General features: G+C 48.6%; 1 protein-coding gene across 1 annotated transcript; it reads left to right on the top strand.

The window, feature by feature from the left end:
* The first annotated feature begins 13,095 nt into the window (after positions 1-13,095).
* LOC136513469 (aspartic proteinase NANA, chloroplast-like) lies at positions 13,096-17,216 on the top strand. The gene is made up of 2 exons (XM_066507475.1): positions 13,096-13,938; positions 16,228-17,216. Exons 1-2 carry the CDS (start codon positions 13,385-13,387, stop codon positions 17,099-17,101), a joined length of 1,428 nt encoding a protein of 475 aa, XP_066363572.1. The 5' UTR covers positions 13,096-13,384; the 3' UTR covers positions 17,102-17,216.
* Positions 17,217-19,802: the final 2,586 nt, after the last annotated feature.

Below are 19,802 nucleotides of genomic sequence, written 5' to 3'. Positions count from 1 at the left end.
ACATCTCTTGATTACATGTTTTGAGGTCATTTGGAGACTGAAATAATTGTTGTAATGTTCAGAGGTCATTTAGTAAAGGCTGTGTGAACACTCACAGGCTGTACCTGTACCTACTACCGAGTGATAATGTATCCTAATTTCTACCAGCTGATACTCTTGGTTCCATCCGGCATTTCAGATTTTTAGCATTTCCTCAGCAGCTCTGTATACACATCTAATCATCATGACCTGATTACCTCCTTCCTCTCGCATCTTAGGTGACGATGTTCAACAAGATAAGCTTGCCTCTACTCTCCTATAGTCACCTAACAAGTCCAACCAAGATCCTACAGGCTATACATGCACTACTAGAGAACAGACTTTAGAACGATGTCCCAATTTAGCATTAGCTTCGGCATTTTTTTGCCCCCGGGACTAAAGGACCCTTTAGTCCCGGTTGGTAATACCAATCGGGACTAAAGGTCCCTGCCCAACGGTCGTCCGCGGGGCAGGGATCTTTAGTCCCGGCTGGTATTACCAACCGGGACTAAAGGTTTACATTTAGTTCTGGTTGGTAATACCAACCGGGACTAAAGTTTTTAGTCCCGGTTTGGATGATGCCCCAGGAATAAAGATTAATCTTTAGTCCCGGTTTGGACCCATAACCGGGACTAATTATCCCGGCCTATAATTCAGCTCATTTCTTCCTCCCCGAGCCCGAGCCATTCCATTCAAACTCACTGCCTCTGTTCTTCAGCTTGCTGTTGTTCTTGCTCTCTCCCCCTCCATTGGTGTTGCTCTTCGATTTTGGAGGTAAGAAACTTAATCCTCTTATGTTTTGTCAGTAGCTTATCTCATTTTGCGATGTAGATGCATGTGTAACTTTATATGTTGGACTTTATTATGATTTTATATGTCATTTTTAGCTTAAAATCACATGATGATTTGCATATATGTTTGGATAAACAAAAGTTAAATGAGTTCATCAAAATCACGCCTCGCTCGTCCTCGCTGGAGCACGCGCCATCCTCGTCCCCGGTGGCTTACGTGATCTTAGAATTAATTTTTCCATGAAATGAAAAACTTAGAAAATTGTTAGAAAATTGTAGAAAATCCGTACTAGTTGAACTTGCGGACCGTGTTTATCTCGGCGAGCATGTTCTCTGCCGAGCGGTAACGGACGTCAAGGAGGAGTTTTGATTCTATGAGGGAGAGCGGCAACGGTCGTGGAAGACCGTGTTCCCTTTCTTGTAGAATCGGAGCTCTTCCTTGGCCAAGTACGGTGCCATCCGGTGGAGAAATGCTCGCGAGATGATCACGTAAGCAAGGTCAACTAGTACGAATGGTTATTTATTGAAACATGTTTTTGAGCTATAATTTGATGGATATTTGATAACTTCAGACCTACAAATGTCATCTACAAATATTACTATCCTCGAAAACCTAAACGCCCACGAGCTCGCCGATATCGAGCAGGTCACTTTGAATTATTTTTTCCATGAAATGAAATACTTAGAAATCATGCCTTTTATTTTTTAGAATTAAATTTTCCATGAAATGAAAAACTTAGAAAATGGTTAGAAAATTGTAGAAAATCCGTACTAGTTGAACTTGCGGACCGTGTTCAGGTCGACGAGCATGTTCTCTACCGAGCGGTAACGGACGTCAAGGAGGAGCTTTGATTCTACGAGGGAGAGCGGCAACGGTCGTGGAAGACCGTGTTCCCTTTCTCGTAGAATCGGAGCTCTTCCTTGGCCAAGTACGGTGCCGTCTGGTGGAGAAATGCTCGCCGATTTGATCACGTAAGCAAGGTCAACTAGTACGGATGGTTATTTATTGAAACATATTTTTGAGCTATAATTTGATGGATATTTGATAACTTCAGACATACAAATGTCATCTACAAATGTTACTATCCTCGGCAACCTAAACGTCCGCGAGCTCGCCGATATCGAGCAGGTCACTTAGAATTATTTTTTACATGAAATGAACTACTTAGAAATCATGCCTTTTTTTAGAATTAAATTTTTCATGAAATGAAAAACTTAGTAAATAGTTAGAAAATTATAGAAAATCCGTACTAGTTGAACTTGCGGACCGTGTTCAGCTCGGCCAACATGTTCTCTGTCGAGCGGTAACGGACATCAAGGAGGAACTTTGATTCTACGAGGGAGAGCGACAACGGTCGTGAAAGACCGTGTTCCCTTTCTCGTAGAATCGGAGCTCTTCCTTGACCAAGTACGTTGCCGTTCGGTGGAGAAATGCTGGCCAAGATGATCACGTAAGCAAGGTCAACTAGTACGGATGGTTATTTATTGAAACATGTGAAATCCGTACTAGTTTAGGTTAAATATATCATTTTAGAAAATATGAAATTTACACTAGTTTGCAAAAATAAGTATAGAAAGTAGATGACAACTGGTACCGGATCCTCGGCCTCTCGTTCGGTTGTGAAATGACCGAGGCCAGAACTCCCTCTCATTATCTGCGGCAAGTGTAAGCAGAAGATTGTGATGGAGTACCGAGTCAAGAGACAGGGACCCAACAAGGGTCGTGTTTTCTACGAGTGCCCGGATCGCGATGTGAGTTTCTTATGCATTTTTTATTTATGGCTAATTGACCTGCTTTTCTTGAATATTTTTGACTAAATATTTTTTGGCTTTAATTTCAGTGGGAGGGCAATGGATGCGATGGTTGGTACTGGGAGGAAGATTATGCTACATACGTGCAGAATTTGGGTGCGCTTGAGGTAGCGGCTGCTGCTGATGAGTCAGTGAGCCAGCAGGAGAAGCTTATTAATATTCAACAGAAGAATGATTTGTCTGTTTTAGTTGCGTACGATCACGAAATAATTATGTTACTGAAGTGCATTATAGTTTTAGTTTGTTTAGTGATAGTTGGGATTGCTTACGTTGTAGCCAGGCTTAGTTAATTAATCAACCGTGTGTGTGTCATTTATGTTGTGTAATAAAATACTTAATTATGTTCAAGGTTTTCATAATTTGTCGTGTAATACAGATTATGTCACGCCATTAGATGTACAATGCCGATCGCCGCTTCCAAGACTTTATTGAGGGCTTGCACTATTTCTTAGGTGTGGCCGAGGCAAATAAGCGGGATGGTTTCATGTGTTGTCCATGTGCCCTATGTAAGAATTTAAAGGAATATTCAAGCTCAATGAGTCTTCATTCACATTTGCTTAAGTCAGGTTTCATGTCAAACTATATATGTTGGACTAAGCATGGAGAAAGCGGGGTAATGATGGAAGAAGATGAAGGAGAAGATTTAGACATTGATGACATTATTGCTCAGTATGGTGCCTTTGATGATACTACAATGGGGGGAGATGAAGAAGAGGTAGCGGTAGAAGATGATCTCGGTGATGCTCTTGGCGATGCCATTCGTGGTGCATAACAAGAATTGGAAAGTGAAAAAGAGAAAGTTAAGTTCGAGCGCATGCTTGAGGATCATAGGAAGTTGCTATACCCAAAGGCCGAAGAGGGGCAAAAAAAGCTAGGTACAACACTGGAATTGCTATAGTGGAAGGCAAAGAATGGTATATCTGACAAGGCATTTGGGAATTTATTGAACCTCATAAAGAAGATGCTTCTGAAGCCAAATGAATTGCCCACCACTACGTACGAAGCAAAAAAATGTTGTCTGCCCATTGGGATTAAAAATCCAGAAGATACATGCATGTCCTAATGACTGCATCCTCTACCATGACAATGAATACGAGAATTTGGATGAATGCCCGGTATGTAAAGCATCGCGGTATAAGATCAGGTGCGATGATCCTGGTGACATCGAGGGTGAACAACGTCCTAGAAAGAAAATCCCTGCCAAGGTTATGTGGTATGCTCCTATAATACCACGCTTAAAACGTTTGTTCAGAAATAAAGACCATGCAAAGTTATTGCGGTGGCATAAAGAAGACCGTAAGGTAGACAATATGCTGAGACACCCAGCTGATGGGTCCCAGTGGAGAGCGATAGACAGGGAATTTCCAGAGTTTGCAAATGAGGCTAGAAACTTAAGGTTCGCCTTAAGTACAGATGGTATGAATCCTTTTGGGGAGCAGAGCACTAGTCATAGCACTTGGCCAGTTACTCTATGTATCTACAACCTTCCTCCATGGTTATGCATGAAGCGGAAGTTCATTATGATGCCTATCCTCATCCAAGGTCCGAGGCAACCTGGCAACGACATTGATGTCTATCTGAAGCCATTAGTTGAAGAACTTCTAGTTTTATGGAACAAACCAGGTGTACGTGTCTGGGATGAGTACAAACAAGAACACTTTGACCTACGAGCAATGTTGTTCGTAACAATCAATGATTGGCCTGTTTTAAGTAATCTTTTAGGTCAGACAAACAAAGGATATAATGCATGCACACATTGTTTTGATGACCTTGACAGTATATATTTAAAAAGATGTTGAAAGGTCATGTACCTTGGCCATCGTTGATTCCTTCCTTTGAATCACCAAGTAAAAAAGAAAGGTAAGCATTTTAAAGGTAAGCCAGACCACCGAAAGAAGCCTCGTAACCGAACCGGGGAAGATGTACTCGCAATGGTCAAGGATGTAAAAGTAGTATTTGGAAAGGGACAAGACATCGAATCTGTTCCCAAAGATGCTAAGGGGCACGCACCCATGTGGAAGAAGAAGTCCATCTTTTGGGAGCTACCCTATTGGCAAGTCCTAGAGATCCGCAACGCAATCGATGTGATGCACCTGACAAAGAATCTTTGTGTGAACCTGTTATGATTCATGGGTGTGTACAGGAAGCCAAAGGATTCACTTGAAGCACGTCAGGACTTGCAGGGCATGAAAGAACGAGACAACCTTCATCTAGAGAAGACAGATGATGGACGTCATTACTTAAGTCCTGCTAGCTACACGCTTAGCAAAGAAGAGAGGGACAGCATGTTCGATTGTCTAAGCATCATCAAGGTCCTATCGGGATTCTCCTCCAATATAAAGGGTATAATAAATGTGCCAGATAAGAAATTCCTAAACTTAAAGTCCCACGACTGCCACGTGCTTATAACGCAATTGCTTCTAGTTGCTTTAAGAGGAATTCTACCTCCACATGTACGTCTAGCCACCGTGAAGCTATGTGCATTCCTCAATGCAATTTCTCAGAAGGCAATCAATCCAGAATATCAGAATTCGACACCGACACCGGCAAACCATTGGGACCACATGCTCAGACATATGTCAATCAATGTGGGTTCATTGTAAGGGATAGGATCCCAGTTAGTGCTTGTGAATGGAAGCAGAAGATATCCGCTCCTAATGTTAGTTTTGTATCTGATCATGACAAGAACCTAGCTTGGAGAGATATCACTCAGCATTTTATATTACAAGCAGATGATGCTTTGAAGGAGCTAGTGAGGGATTGGACAATGAAGAAGATGGCAACATTATTCTAGAGTTGGAAGAAGACATTGTATAAAAAGTTTATATTGAAGAATGCTACGCCGAATTTCAATGCTAAGGCGTTTGTCAAGTTGGAGTCCCATTGGGATGCCTTCGTAGAATACAAGACATCTCAAGACAGTGAGGAACATGTGATGAGGAATCGGCAGAATGCTCGACAGAAGCAATACCATCATCGCATGGGATCAGGTGGTTATAGGAGTGCTATTCCCAAGTGGCAGAACCTAGAAGCAGAGATTACTGCCAAGGGAATCATACCTGAAACAATAGAGAAGAACTGGCCTTAACGCGTGAAGAATTGGTTCTACGCTCATGGGGGAAGCCTAGACCCAGACACTGGCAAGCTAATTTTTGGCCAAAAAATTGAGAGAGCAACACAGAGACTAGCTCGTGCTAAGGAAGAAGCTGATAGTGGTGTTTTCAAGCCCAACAGAGAGAAGGATGAATTGACATATGCCCTAGAGAATCCCGAACACGGTAGTCGAACAAGAGGCCATGGGGCGGTTCCGTGGCTACACGCATTCCCAGCAGACAAGGATACCTACAGAAGCCGCCAGAGAAAGAAGGATGAGGAGGCAGAACGAATCCGTGCATTGGAGCAATTTGTTGATGAGTCACGACAAGCATTGCTTGAATCACGTGAACGAGAAAAATCTCTTGAGGCAAGAATGCAGGAGGAGATCAAGAGGCAAGTGCAGCTAGCAATGAGTCAAATGCAATCGCAATCAACGCCGGGAGTCACCATTAGCCCTGTTGGTCAGATGAAAAGCAGTTGTGCTTCTACGGAGCTGCCAGTTATTCAAGACGACGCTGGGTTGCGCTTCCCTGTTGATGACATTACCGAGCCTCTAACAACATGTGAGCTGCACATTCCAGATGGTAATATTGCATCAATCATGGTGGCTGTCGGGGTTGTATCTCCAATAGACCGAACGAAGACACCAAGAATCCATGGGTCAGTTATTCAACCTGGATATGCTAGCGTCTCGGTCGATAGAGTGCTCAAAGGTTACAGTAATGTTCCTCTTAACATTGAAGGCGGTGATGGGGAGAAGACACTAGGAGAAGCAGAGAAGACATTTATTCAATGGCGCAAACGCTTCATCATTATTCCTGGGGCGCCACCGCTTCCCCTACCTCACCCTAGGTACGAATAAAAGTGAATGAAATATTATTTTCCATTAATTTTCTATTAGCTTCAAAAATAATTGACACACAACTTGTTTTTGTAGCAGGGTCTCCCCCCAGCCTAGCCTAATCATTCATTCCCCATCTCATCACAGCGTCGCGGGGGGCGAGACGACTTCATCCCCACGGCGATCGCTAACTCCTACACCGGCCCCACCGCCTCCACAACGATCTCCAACTCCTACACCGGCCCCACCGCCTCCACAACGATCTCCAATGCCTCCACGCCGATCTCCACCAACACCGGCCACATCGCCTCCACGCCGGTCTCCAACACCGCCCCCACCCCCTCCACAGCGACGCACTACAAAGACGTCTAAGGTCCCGGCGGCAAAGAAGACCCCGAGAAAAAGAGTTATTTCTCAAGAAATACTTCCTGAAAAGACTGATGAGCAAATAGCAGCTGAAGAAGACAAAAAAGTGAAAGATTTTTTTATAGATACCAAAAACAAGAGTCAAGCGAAGCTTAAGGAGAAGCCGTACTTTTACCTACCACGAGAGGTGCTGAAGCAGAAGGTCGATGCTCACAAGAAAAAGATGATTGAACTTCGTAAGCCTTCGCCACTATCAGACTATGACCGCTCCCTCGTGAAGTCACATGATGCAGGTAAGAAAAGGAAAAGAGCATTAGGGAAGGATGTCTCACAGCTCGGACAACAGAAGCAACCAATGCAAAATCTTATTATTGCTAATGAATATGGTTCCAACATAGAAGTCTATCGACCAGACAACTCTGGAGAAGTGTCGGTTCAAGCCCTTAATGCTTTTTTTAAAGATACTGGTTTAATCTTAGATCAATTGATGGGCAAAGCTTCAATCCAGAACCTGGAAGTTGATACCTGGAAGACTTATAAATATGGCAAAAGTCTGTACAACCCTGCGGCTCTAAATGAATTGGGTACGCAAATGTACTTGCTCAACAAGTGGTACATGCAGGCGTGTGGCAGGGGTGAGCAGTGGATCTTTGTCAGATTTAGAGACCATCATTACTTCCGTGGCGATGACATCTTACATATTAGTTTCGAAGAATTGCATCAACTATTTCACTTGGACGCTCTGGACAAATCAATCATTAGCTCCTTTTGTTTGTAAGTGATTCTTACTTTTATTTAATAAACTCACTTCCATGCGTACGTGTATATAATTATCCTTACATGTAACTTATATTTATATACAGATTCCAGATGTCAGAGCTCCAAAGAATACAAGACACCAGTGTTGGCTTCATTGATCCTTATATCGTATTCAAAACCGGTATTATTGTCAAGGAGCGGTGGGTATCTGAAGCACAGGAGAATATCATGATGTTCTTCGTGAAGCAGCACGACAAGACAACAATACTTTTCCCGTACAACTTTGAGTAAGTGTTAATAATAATGTAGTCTACATATTTTATGTAATATCAATACAACTTATATGCATGTACGTGTGTGTATAAACCAATATATGTTTCACTGGATACTCATTGTCATTGAGTTAAACTCAAGTCGGTTAGTAATCTTTGACTCGTTGAGAAAAGAGCGGGCACTATACCAAGATATGATAGACATTATCCAGGGGTAATTTCAATCTCTCGCGCACAACTATTATTGAATAGACTTTACCATAATTTATTAACGATCGTACATTATTGGTCGCATAGGGTTTGGAAAGAGTTTATTCGGCAACATCGCAAGGATTGCAAGGCACCACTTAATATAGTTGAAATACCAGTAAGTTGTACTATATACACTTCCCCACGTGTTTAATTATTATATCGTACTTCAATTTACGTGTAAGATGATGAGAATAATCTTCTTCTCGTACAGTGGTGTTTGCGGCAGGAACCAGGTAATAACTTGTGTGGATACTACGTTTGTGAATTTATCACTACGCACATAAGAAGAACTCCTAAAGATGTCCTCAGAGTACGTATATATCAATTTTTTATTTATTTTTAAATGAATATATATATATATATATATATATATGTATTAATACTTTTCCTTCCTTTTATTTCAAATGCAAGACTGAATGGTTGAAATGAAGGGTCATGCAAAAAGACCATCTAAAAGCAGTTCAGGAGTCAATAGCAGGATATCTTCTAGAAAAAGTGCTAAATCCCAACGGCGAGTTCTACTTTGATCCTAAGGAATAAATAATGTAAATTAAATGTTTATTGATATCGTTATTTTCGAGAACAAGATTATGAAAGTGTTGTATATATACATATATATATCTATAATATATATAGGTCCATACTTTATTTGAATATAATAATGCTCGAGATGAGAATTAGATGTAATTATATGCGTGCGTGTATTTATATTAGCAGTGTAGAATACGTACATAAAAACATATTATATATTAAACAAATACGTGCAACTGAACTGAAAACAAATTAAAAAAAAAAAGAAAAAGAAAAGGAACCTTTAGTCCCGGTTGAGGTTACCAACCGAGACTAAAGGGTGCGGCCACGTTTGCTCGGCTGGAGGGCCTTTAGTCCCGGTTCCCTCTTTAGTCCCGGCTCGATGACTCGGGACTAAAGGTGGCACCTTTAGTCCCGGGATCGTTGTCCCGGCGCGGTAACCGGGACTAAAGGCCATTACCGCCCGGGACAACATTCTGTAGTAGTAATGCATCTGCAATCTGCCAAGGAAATCAAATCATACTTGTGTAGCCGTGTATAGGTAGTTAGTTTGATGCTCCAAGCACTGGCTGGGAAGCTTCATGTCACATAGAAATCTGTCTCCAAGCAGCTGTAATCTACTGTACAAACCTTCTTTCACTTCTGAAGAAAGACCTGTAACTCACCACCATCCATCCTTGTACAGCCTAGCAGCTAAACGTGTTTCCGTTTTTCAAAGAAAAATGCAGCCAGAACAGCAGTATTACCAACCACGTGGTGGTCAAATGGATCATCCGTGGGAACGCAAGAACGAATCATATCCCAGCCGCGCCGCGCCTCGCCGGCTCGCCGCTACCCGGTCTGGCATTTTCTCTACGAGCTTGTCTATCTAACACCGGGTGTTTTAGCACCCGGTAACACCTAATTTTTTCCTCATAGATACTCTTCATCTTTCTTCTCTCTTCTCTTCCTCCTTGGCACAAATTACAAATCACAAGTAACAAATCACAAATCATAAGTAACATTTTTTTTCTATAAAAGGACAGAGACAAATTTGGTGACGGCGACGGAATTGGGTAAGAAGCTCACCGGACTTGAGGAAGATGCCGGGAGCGGCGGCGGCGGCACGGGGACCGGCGAGCACGACGGCGGCGGCGCTGGGACGGGCGGGCGCAGGCACGGCGGACGTACGGTTGTTGTATAAAACACCCGGTTGTTGTATAGCATTTCCGTTTCTCTATTGCGATTCTACCATGTGGTTGGCAGAATACCCGCACGGCATGTGGGCAGACAGATTAGTTTCAAGTTCGTTCCAGCAATTGTAATCGGCAGTTAGGGCCAGTATGTCCAAGTTGCCAGTTATTCTGAACATTCTATTTGGGAACTTGGATGCTTGCACGCAGCGAACAATACCTTGAGAACATGCAGGTAGCTGGCAATAGAACCCTGACCGGGTAGGTTTAGTAGAGCAAGCTAACCTAATAAGCAACTGCCAGTTGGTGATACTGGGTAAGTTTAGTAGAGCAAGCAAGCAAACCTAATAAGCAATTGCCAGTTTGTGACGATACAACAGTCGTTCGTCGGCCCGCCATACCCGGCCGGAAGGCTGGCCGGAAGCACAAGGAATTCGGTTCAGAGAATCAAGCTCAGATCAAGCCACATTGGATAAACAAAGTGTGCAGGGCCAGCAAATTTGGACGAGCGATGATGCCGCGAGGTAGCTAGAGGGCAGTGCAAGAGCAGTGATGAACAATGATCACCTGCTCGATTAACGCTAGCGGAACACCTAAGGCGGATCATGACGGCGCGTGCGTGGATCCAATGATGAGAGCTCTCAGAGCTGATCATAGTCCAGGTAGATAAAGGTCGAGGAGGCTCAAGTTAAGCGGGCAACCGATTCGTGAGCCATCAAATCCCAGGCAGGCAGTTGGGCAACAGACGCGAAAGGCGAAGCCAGTCTTCTTGGATTCGGAGGCCGAAAAGGTGAGCTGAAACTGAAAGCCTGAACGTACTCCGAACGAATAAGTTTAGTAACCACGATGGATGATGGAAACAAAAATCCCACCGGGTCACGAGGCGCGCCGATTCCACGCATGACGCATGCGCAGTGCCCGTTTGGACCGGCGCGCGGGCATGCAGCCGCCAACAGAGCGCCCGAGACATGCGCCACCGAAGTAACAGTCGTCGGACGGACACAGACGGCTCCATTGATCGGACCCCACGGCAGAACATGATGAACAGCGAAGATGGGATCCACTGAAACTCCAAAGTGAGGCGCCGGGTGAGCGCACGTACGCGAGTACGTACGTGCGTGCGTGCAGGCTGCGGCGGCACAAGTCGAGCATGCATGATGCGGCCATGTGCCCAGGGCCGGCTTTTCGTTGCGCGCCATCATCGTGTCGACTCGCTGGTCGCTGCACCGGACCGATCGGACCCCATGCCAATTGCCAAGCCATGCATGTCTTTCTTCCTTCCTTTCCTGCTCGTGAGCTCGTCCATCCATCAACCCAATCCGGCCCTGCCCTGCCTGTTGTTGTTGCCCTCTAGCTGGCGGCCCTGGCCAGCACCAAGCAGCAGAGCAGCAGCGCCCACTCGCTCACTAGCTATTGCAATAGCATGGCGACTGGCCGAGCATCTCTCTCTGCCCGTCTCGGATCGTCTCATCGCGCGCTGCAGTGTCGTTCTGGGGTGCAGTTTCTCCTCGCCCTTTTCTTAGACGGATTCGGTGCGTGCTAGCTCAAGATCACTGTGCCTTTCGCCGTGCGTGAGCTGTCCAGACTGCAGGCTCCCCGGCGCGCTAACTGTACTGTACTAGGTCTATTCTATCGATCGTCTCATCGTCGCTGTAAGAATCTCTACCCATCATTTGAGATTTTGAGTGAGCATGCATGTATACGTGCCTACGTACTGTACGTAACGTACTTGACAGGAAGGTGAGATGTCGAGGAGAATAGCAAGCTTGCCGACTGATCTCAACACCTGTAAGTTTTTATTTCGTCGTTGTGTGCGCCGTGCTAGTCATCCTGTGACCTGTGAGGTGCCAGCCGGCAAGCCCTACGGCGGCGGCCGCGTGGCGGCGTGCATGCGTCACCGCCCTTGACGACGCGCGTGGAACGCGACCGAACGAGCGAGGCGTAGGAGTATGCTATGCTACACTCGCAGCGCACAGCGGATGTACGTGCACCCGTTTCATAGGTCCACGTGCCACTTGTCACCTTTACTTGAATGCGTCACGTCCTGACGCGTGGGCTCATGCGTCCGTCATCGGCGCTGACTCCTGGCTCCTGGGAGGCCAGCATGCCTGTGCCAACGCTGCATGGGATCGGTCGATTACCGGAACACAAACATGACAGGGGCTTGTCACCTGTGGACATGCCTGCACCTGGACGCACAGCATGGCACGGCAAGGGTGGCACAACGTGCGCGCGGAGTCCCGCCATGTAATCTACAGTAGCTGCTGATCCGGACGTTCCGGCCTCACTCAGCAGAGATTTGTCACGTATCACACCCCACGACGCAAGAGAACAAACGCCATGTAATCAGGGTACGAGCAGCTCTGCATCTGCGTGCCTGTCCTGGTTCAGCGCATAGTTAGGAGGAGTACGTGTTGATTGGGAAACAGATTTGATTGGAATCGCCAATCAGGACGCCGAATCCGGCCTGCTGTTACAGTAGTAGAAAGAAACGCTGATCTCGCCGTCCTACCAACGGCGTACGGACGGGACGGCCTCCAAATCCGGCAGCAAGAATCTGCTGTGCACTGGCAAGGCCATCTTCTGCAAGATCGCTTTCCCTTTCAATTCCCCACCCTGAAATCAGCCAGCCGGCGATCTCGCAAAACTGGATTTCTGTCGCGATAACCGCTACTGCCGTAAGATTTCCGTTCCATTCCACGCAATTTGGCGACTCGGCGATTACGCCGTGATTTGGCAAAGGCTGCCTTCTCTGCTTGCTGGCTTTATCTTCCATACATAAGCATGCCTTTCCTCTTTATTTCGAAAATAAATACACGGACATGTCTCCTTTCCTTACTTAGAAATTAGAAAATTAAAACAAAATAGTTAATAAAATAAAATAACACATGTCTTTCTGATCCAGTTCGTCCGAAGCCACGGATGGATTAGAAGTGAGACCCACATGAACATGGCTGGGCAACTACAACGGCCGAGCCCATGGCCCACGGGGACAGCGAGCAAATCTCGTCCCAGAAACCCGATCGGACCGAACCCCGGCGTGCAGGGAAGGAGATCATCATCCTCGCTCGACCCGGCAATCAATCACGCTTGCCAAATGCCAACGAAGCGCGCACACCCGACCCAACCCAACCGCGTTTTATCCACGGGCAGCGTGCGCAGCGGCAGCGCCAGCCAGCGGCCTTTTGTTTTGTTTATAAAAGACGCCGCCTCCCTCGCCTCGCCGTCACGGACGCAGACAAAAAGCTCTGCTCCGGCCACCTCTTCTTCAGCTTCGGGTTCGATCGGGGAGTAATACGAGCAGCCGAGCACGCGACGCGACAAAGCTCGTGGCGAGAGGTGGAGGCGAAATGGCATCTGCTCCTCTTCCCAGTGCGTAGCAGAACATCGTGGGCCGTGCGTGCGTGTCATTGCTCGCCGCTGCTGCTGCCATCGTGTAACGGTGTGAGTGGGGAGTCAAGCAAGGATCAAGAAATGGCGTCGCGCGGCCACCTGCTGCTAGCGCTGCTCGTGCTCGCCGCGACGGCGGCGGCAGCCAGCGGCGGGCGGCACCAGGCGCGCGTGAGCAAGCCCGCGCGGCCGCGGCTGGAGCTCGTCCCCGCGGCGCCGGACGCGTCCCTGGCCGACCGCGCGAGGGACGACGTGCACCGCCACGCGTACATCCGATCGCAGCTGGCGTCCCGCCGCGGGCGCCGCGCCGCCGAGGTGGGCGCGTCCGCGTTCGCCATGCCGCTCTCGTCGGGGGCCTACACCGGCACGGGCCAGTACTTCGTGCGCTTCCGCGTGGGCACCCCCGCGCAGCCGTTCGTGCTGGTGGCGGACACCGGCAGCGACCTCACCTGGGTCAAGTGCCGCGGCGCCGGCGCCGCCGCCGGAACCGGCGCTGGATCGCCGGCGCGCGTGTTCCGCACCTCCGCGTCCAAGTCGTGGGCGCCCATCGCGTGCTCCTCCGACACGTGCACCTCCTACGTGCCCTTCTCCCTCGCCAACTGCTCGTCGCCGGCCAGCCCCTGCGCCTACGACTACCGGTCAGTACTCAGTACCTCCCCCGCCTCACTCCCGATGCCCTCCAGCCATTGCCCTGCTTCGCACTCACGCCGATCGATCGCCTCGTGCCGCTCGACCCACTGGCACGCACGCGTGCTCCGCACTCCACCGGATCTCGCCCTCGTCACGCTACGGCTTGCTTGGTGGCTGGCTCCGGTTCCGGTGGCTTTGCTGCCCCAACTCCCCAAGCAGGCAGCGGCAGTAGTAAGTGTTGGTTGGTGGGCGGGTGGGTCAGGATCTCGCGCGCGCCATTACTCGCGCAGCTTTTTTCACCGCGCTCCTGCTGAGGCCGGTCTCGCCGCGGCATGGCAGAGCGCGGCATTCAATTGCTTCGCTCGGCAGGCTTGCTGGGGTTGCTAGTGTGGACACGAGTTCGAGCTTGGTTTCGCTGACTGGGATCCATCTCCATGCGCCTTGTGCTTTACTCTAGTTGCATTTCACTGCGTCTCCTGCAAATTTACCGCTGCTAGTAGGATAGTAACCTGTGAGCGTACGTGAGCGAGACATTCAGAAGAAACCCGGTTGCTACCTGGGCCTTGTTTAGATCACCTCCAAATTTCAAGTTTTTTCACTCTCTCTTCGTCACATTAATTTTTAGACGTATGCATGGAGCATTAAATGTAGGTAAAAAAAATAACTAATTGCACAATTTGGTTGTAAATCACGAGACGAATCTTTTGAGCCTAGTTAGTCCATAATCGGACAAAGTTTATCAAATACAAACGAAACGTGCTACCGTGTCCAGATTGCAAAAATTTACGATCTAACAAGGCCTGGCTAGAGTAGAGAACACGATTCACGGCGACAGTAGAGTAGATTCTAGGGATTGACCAACCACAAGCAGCAGCAGCAGCAGCAGCCAGCAGTACGTTGTACGAGTCGAGGTTGTCGAGGCTGCCAAATTGAGGTGGTCGTCTGGTTGCGGCCGGGACCGTAGAGCAAGAGGGGCACGCACACATTTACCGGCCCCGTCCGCGTCCCCCTGTGTCGCGCGCGATCAGTGGTGGATGACGCGACGCGGAGGAGCTCGGCCCCGATCGTGGGTGGCGCGCACGTTGCCGTAGGTAGGGCGGCGTTGCGGCCGCCGATGCGCTGTCGCCTGCCTCCGGGCTCCCGGTCTGTTTTAAAAAATGGAGCAACTTGTTCGTCCGCCGCCTCGCGTCGCCGAACCGCCCGCGACATGTGCTTGCTCCTCAGGCTGGCTCGGCGGACGCCGCCCCCGTGACCCTGCTTGTGGCAGGTTGGAAACGTCGAGTGTTGAGATACACGGACGTCTTTGGTGCTGCTCCGATCCAAGCAACGTGGCATCGGTGCTTGTCCAGTCCGGTGGTCTCTGAAACTTACCGTGACTGGTACTATGGGCTCCAGTACCGTACTGTTGCTGCAGTGTAGTATGGTCCGAGGTCGAGGACGTACAGCGAACGCGTTGGCTGATTCAGCGGCTCCGTCCGCGTGTCTTTAAATTCGGTTTGATCCGCTTCTTTTTTTATTTGAAATAATATTTTTTTCTCATAAATTTCTCTAAATTGCTCCAGATTCCTGTAGAATTTCTTCAAACGAACGGGCCAGCGTCTCTCTAGATAGGCACTGGCTACCTGCTCATAGACAGGCACCGTCTATCTTTGGACAATCTCCTTGTCCAGCTCGCCTTTTGACCGGTCGGGCTCCGGGCTCTACTGCACCGGTGGCATAGCGTGCTTTCCAGCTATCACTTTACAGTTAATTGGTCAACTGCACCGTACTCAGTAATATCCCAACTGAAAGATAGCTGAAATGGAAAAAAAAAGTGCTAATCTTAGAGACTCGGAGGCTGTCCCGGACGTAACATGGTATGAGCTGGGATTACTCTTTTTCGGTCACTTTGCCGACTCATTGAGCTCAGCTTTACAGTTCATTACCAGACGTATCTTTCCATTTCCATTTCCCAAACGATTCCGATGCAGACCATATCGAAGACGAGTAGTGTAACTTACAAGCCGGTTCGTCGTGCCTCCTGTCGCCTCCCAAAAAAGCCAGGGTCCCCAATTCGAATCATGTTCACGTATACGAGTGTCGGCTTCACAGTTCCAGTTCAGCACTGTAGTTTAATTTTTTAAATCGGCAAATGCATTTTGATGAGGTAAATAAAAATGGTGTATACATTATTGTTTGCATACAGCACAGCGTGTTGCGGTCGAATCTTTGCATGTGGTGCCCGATCCTGTTGCTGACGTGGTGATGCGCGCGAACTAACGTTACCTGACCTAACCGTGGTGGCAATGGCTTGGCAGGTACAAGGACGGCTCGGCGGCGCGCGGCGTGGTGGGCACCGACTCGGCGACCATCGCGCTGTCCTCCGGCAGCGGCCGCGGCGGCGGGGACAGCAGCGGCAGGCGCGCGAAGCTGCAGGGCGTCGTGCTGGGCTGCACCGCCACGTACGACGGGCAGAGCTTCCAGTCCTCGGACGGCGTGCTGAGCCTTGGCTACAGCAACATCTCCTTCGCGTCCCGCGCCGCCGCACGCTTCGGTGGCCGCTTCTCCTACTGCCTCGTGGACCACCTGGCGCCGCGCAACGCCACCAGCTACCTCACCTTCGGTCCCGGGCCCGAGGACCCCGCCGCCTCTTCCAGCTTCGCCCCGGCGCCCGCGGCGCAGACGCCGCTGCTGCTCGACCGCCGGATGAGCCCATTCTACGCCGTGACGGTGGACGCCGTGTGCGTGGCCGGCGAGGCGCTCGACATCCCCGCGGACGTGTGGGACGTCGACCGGAACGGCGGCGCGATCCTCGACTCCGGGACCAGCCTCACCATCCTCGCCACCCCGGCGTACAGGGCCGTGGTCGCCGCGCTCAGCAAGCACCTCGCCGGGCTGCCCAGGGTCACCATGGACCCGTTCGAGTACTGCTACAACTGGACGACCGCCGATGGCGCGAGCGCGCCGGAGATCCCCAAGCTGGAGGTGCGCTTCGCCGGGTCCGCGCGGCTGGAGCCGCCGGCCAAGAGCTACGTCATCGACGCGGCGCCCGGGGTGAAGTGCATCGGCGTGCAGGAGGGCTCGTGGCCCGGGGTGTCGGTCATCGGCAACATCCTGCAGCAGGAGCACCTCTGGGAGTTCGATCTCAGGGACCGGTGGCTCCGGTTCAAGCACACGCGCTGCGCCCTATGATGATTGATGACGGACGCCGCGCGGCATGATTTGTCTATCGTCTTGATAAAATTGTAACGACAATGGAGGGAGTGTTTTTTCTGAATGAAAAGATCATTTTTAGCGCAATGGCAAATCGTTCACCTGAAATTAAACGCGTTTCTGCTCGTGGTCACTGCAGAGATGAATCTTCGTTGAGACTTTCAGCCAACACGCATCTGTTCGGTTTTTTTTCTTCTTTTGGGCAAAGGCGATCACATGAACACAAGTTACGCAACGCACACAGATTCTGAAACAAGAAAGCACAGATCCTGAAACAAGAAAGAAGAAAACATGGACCATGTGAATGAACTCAACTATGCAAACCCGGCTCACACAACATGATACAGATACAGTGTGTAGACATGTTATAATTTTCTGGAGTGCACATGCACACAGATTATAGCCCCCTTTGGCACGACTCATCCAAAACGGCTTCACCGGTGAAGCCAAAGCCGGTAAAGCCAGAAAAACTGATTTTTTTCCGGCTTCTAGTTCATTTTAACCCCGGCTTACCAAACGGCTTCACGCTACAGTGTCTTAATTTACGCAAAATAGATGAAGCCGAAGCCGGCATAAGCCGTGCCAAAGAGACCCTATATTTGTGTTGTGTTGTACTGTTGCGGCTGCTGCTTAATCCTTTAGAGTTGTCAAACCATTGTACTGCCGGTTTGAGTTCCTTATTCTTTTAAGATAAATCGGCAGCTCTCCTGCACGCTTTTGTTTCCAAAAAAAAAAAGTGGAAGGCAACGTTGGTTTCAAGTTACATGCTACAAGGATTTTCAATGATCAGGCAAACAATAGGTTCGTGTGATGTACCGGGGCCTATTTAGCCTATCCAAACAGGTAGGAGCTAATAAAGAGGCTATCCGCGCATTAGTACATATACAAAAGGGTGCTAAGAGCATCTCGAGAAGTTTAGTACATTTTACTTACTAATAGATCTATACTAAGTTAACAAAAGAAATAACAACCTTAATTTTATTCTTGTCTAAAAGTATGCTAGAATAGTTTACTAAACGATTTTATATTGGAAACCTCAAACTATTTCTCACAAACAAATATTTTTAATAGTTCTTTCTCTTATCGATTTCACATATGCAACCCTTTATTTTCTTAATTCACTCATGCTTTCAATTTACCCTGATCTCCCAACAAAAACGTCAGACGTGGAGTGGATACAAAGTTACTCTCGACTACAGAAACTTACGAGTTGGAGAGGATTTTTGATATTTTTTTATCTTTAAAGAGCTCTTTTTACCAAATTGTTGGCATATATTTTTTTCCTTTTCTGCTAAAAAATAAAAATAGAAAGTTGATTTACAAAACTCCTGAAGATGCTCTAATTCGGGCTAATTTTATCTAGCCATTTATTAGCCAATTTAAAGATGCACCTAGTATGTCCTATGTTGAAATTCCGATAAGCTTTATGTCGGGTTCATAAACCCGGGGTCCCCAATGGACCCGCTTTCCTGCAAAAACTTGGCCCAGATGACATAGCGACAACGCTCGCCTCCCAGGCCGGCCCAGATACATAATGACAGGCCAGGACAACGATCTGGTCCCCGACCGGAAGGCCTGGCCAAAATGGGACTACAGTCCGACTCCGACCTCATTTTCCGACCGGGGATACGCCGGATCTCTGCTCGAGGCTCTTCCCCGACCGACACGGTCGGGGCCGACTGGGAACGACCGACCGGGGACACCCGCTCGGTGTCACCCACGGATCAGGCGGAGGAGATAAGGTAAGGCACTCAAGTCAACCGCAATACCGAGACTGTACTCTGCCATGCCATACGCACCTGCAGGACGGTGCCACCAGGCCATGCCAGACGGCCACTATGCAACCTTCCAGACGTGCCAGAGCACAAACAATATTATAGGCACCGACGTTTGTCGTACTAGGCGAACACGGTAGAGCCTGCCACATACGTCTAGACATATACAGTATTATGGACGTCGACGACCGTCTCGTACCCGACAGCATGGGCAACAAGACTAGGTAGCACACGTATCCATTCTCTCTTTCTCTGACTTGTAAATGTCATTCCCTTCAACTATAAAAGGGGATGCGCTCTCTCCTCTTTGGGGGACGTTCTTTCTAGCTCTAGACAACCTGAGCATTCGAACAGCTCAACGGTTCGATAACCCAACAGCTACACAGAGTATACGCTCCAACACTTAGCACACGTTAGAGCACCCATCACTCAGGCCGCTTCGATTCAGAGTCCGACCGGGCCTTTAACACCCCCTTCTCATTCCTAATCGTTTGTAACCCCACAGCAAACTTCGAGCACCTAGGCTCAGGAATAAAGTCACCGACTGACTAAAACTGGACGTAGGGCACGTTGCCCGAACCAGTATAAATCATATGTCATTAAGTGCTAGGCCACATCCGATCACAACGCACGACAAAACTATAAATATTTATTTGTTGGTCACTTTTCGCACCGACAGTTGGCACCATCCGTGAGGAGGACGCCGTGCGTTCACACTTTTGGTCATCGGATGGCCCACCTTTCCACCATCTTCGTCATGGCAGGCTCGAGCAATATGATTCGCTTCGGCTCGCTGGAGTTTCCTGTGCTCCCACCTGTTGGGATGTGGGTTCCTCCCGTCTTCCAGCCACTCTAGACTTTTCTCTTCGAGAGTCTGGACTGTGTCATCGACCGGCTCAACGCAC

Source organism: Miscanthus floridulus, chromosome 16, assembly GCF_019320115.1.
Source record: "Miscanthus floridulus cultivar M001 chromosome 16, ASM1932011v1, whole genome shotgun sequence".
Classification (NCBI taxonomy): Eukaryota; Viridiplantae; Streptophyta; class Magnoliopsida; order Poales; family Poaceae; genus Miscanthus; species Miscanthus floridulus.
The sequence above is the reverse complement of the archived record's forward strand: the minus strand, read 5'-3'. Positions and strand labels throughout refer to the sequence as shown.

Coding starts and splice junctions, on each gene's coding strand:
- LOC136513469 (XM_066507475.1), top strand. CDS start 13,385: ATGGCGTCGCGCGGCCACCTGCTGCTAGCGCTGCTCGTGCTCGCCGCG. Junction 13,939..16,227: donor CCCTGCGCCTACGACTACCG/GTCAGTACTCAG, acceptor ATGGCTTGGCAG/GTACAAGGACGGCTCGGCGG.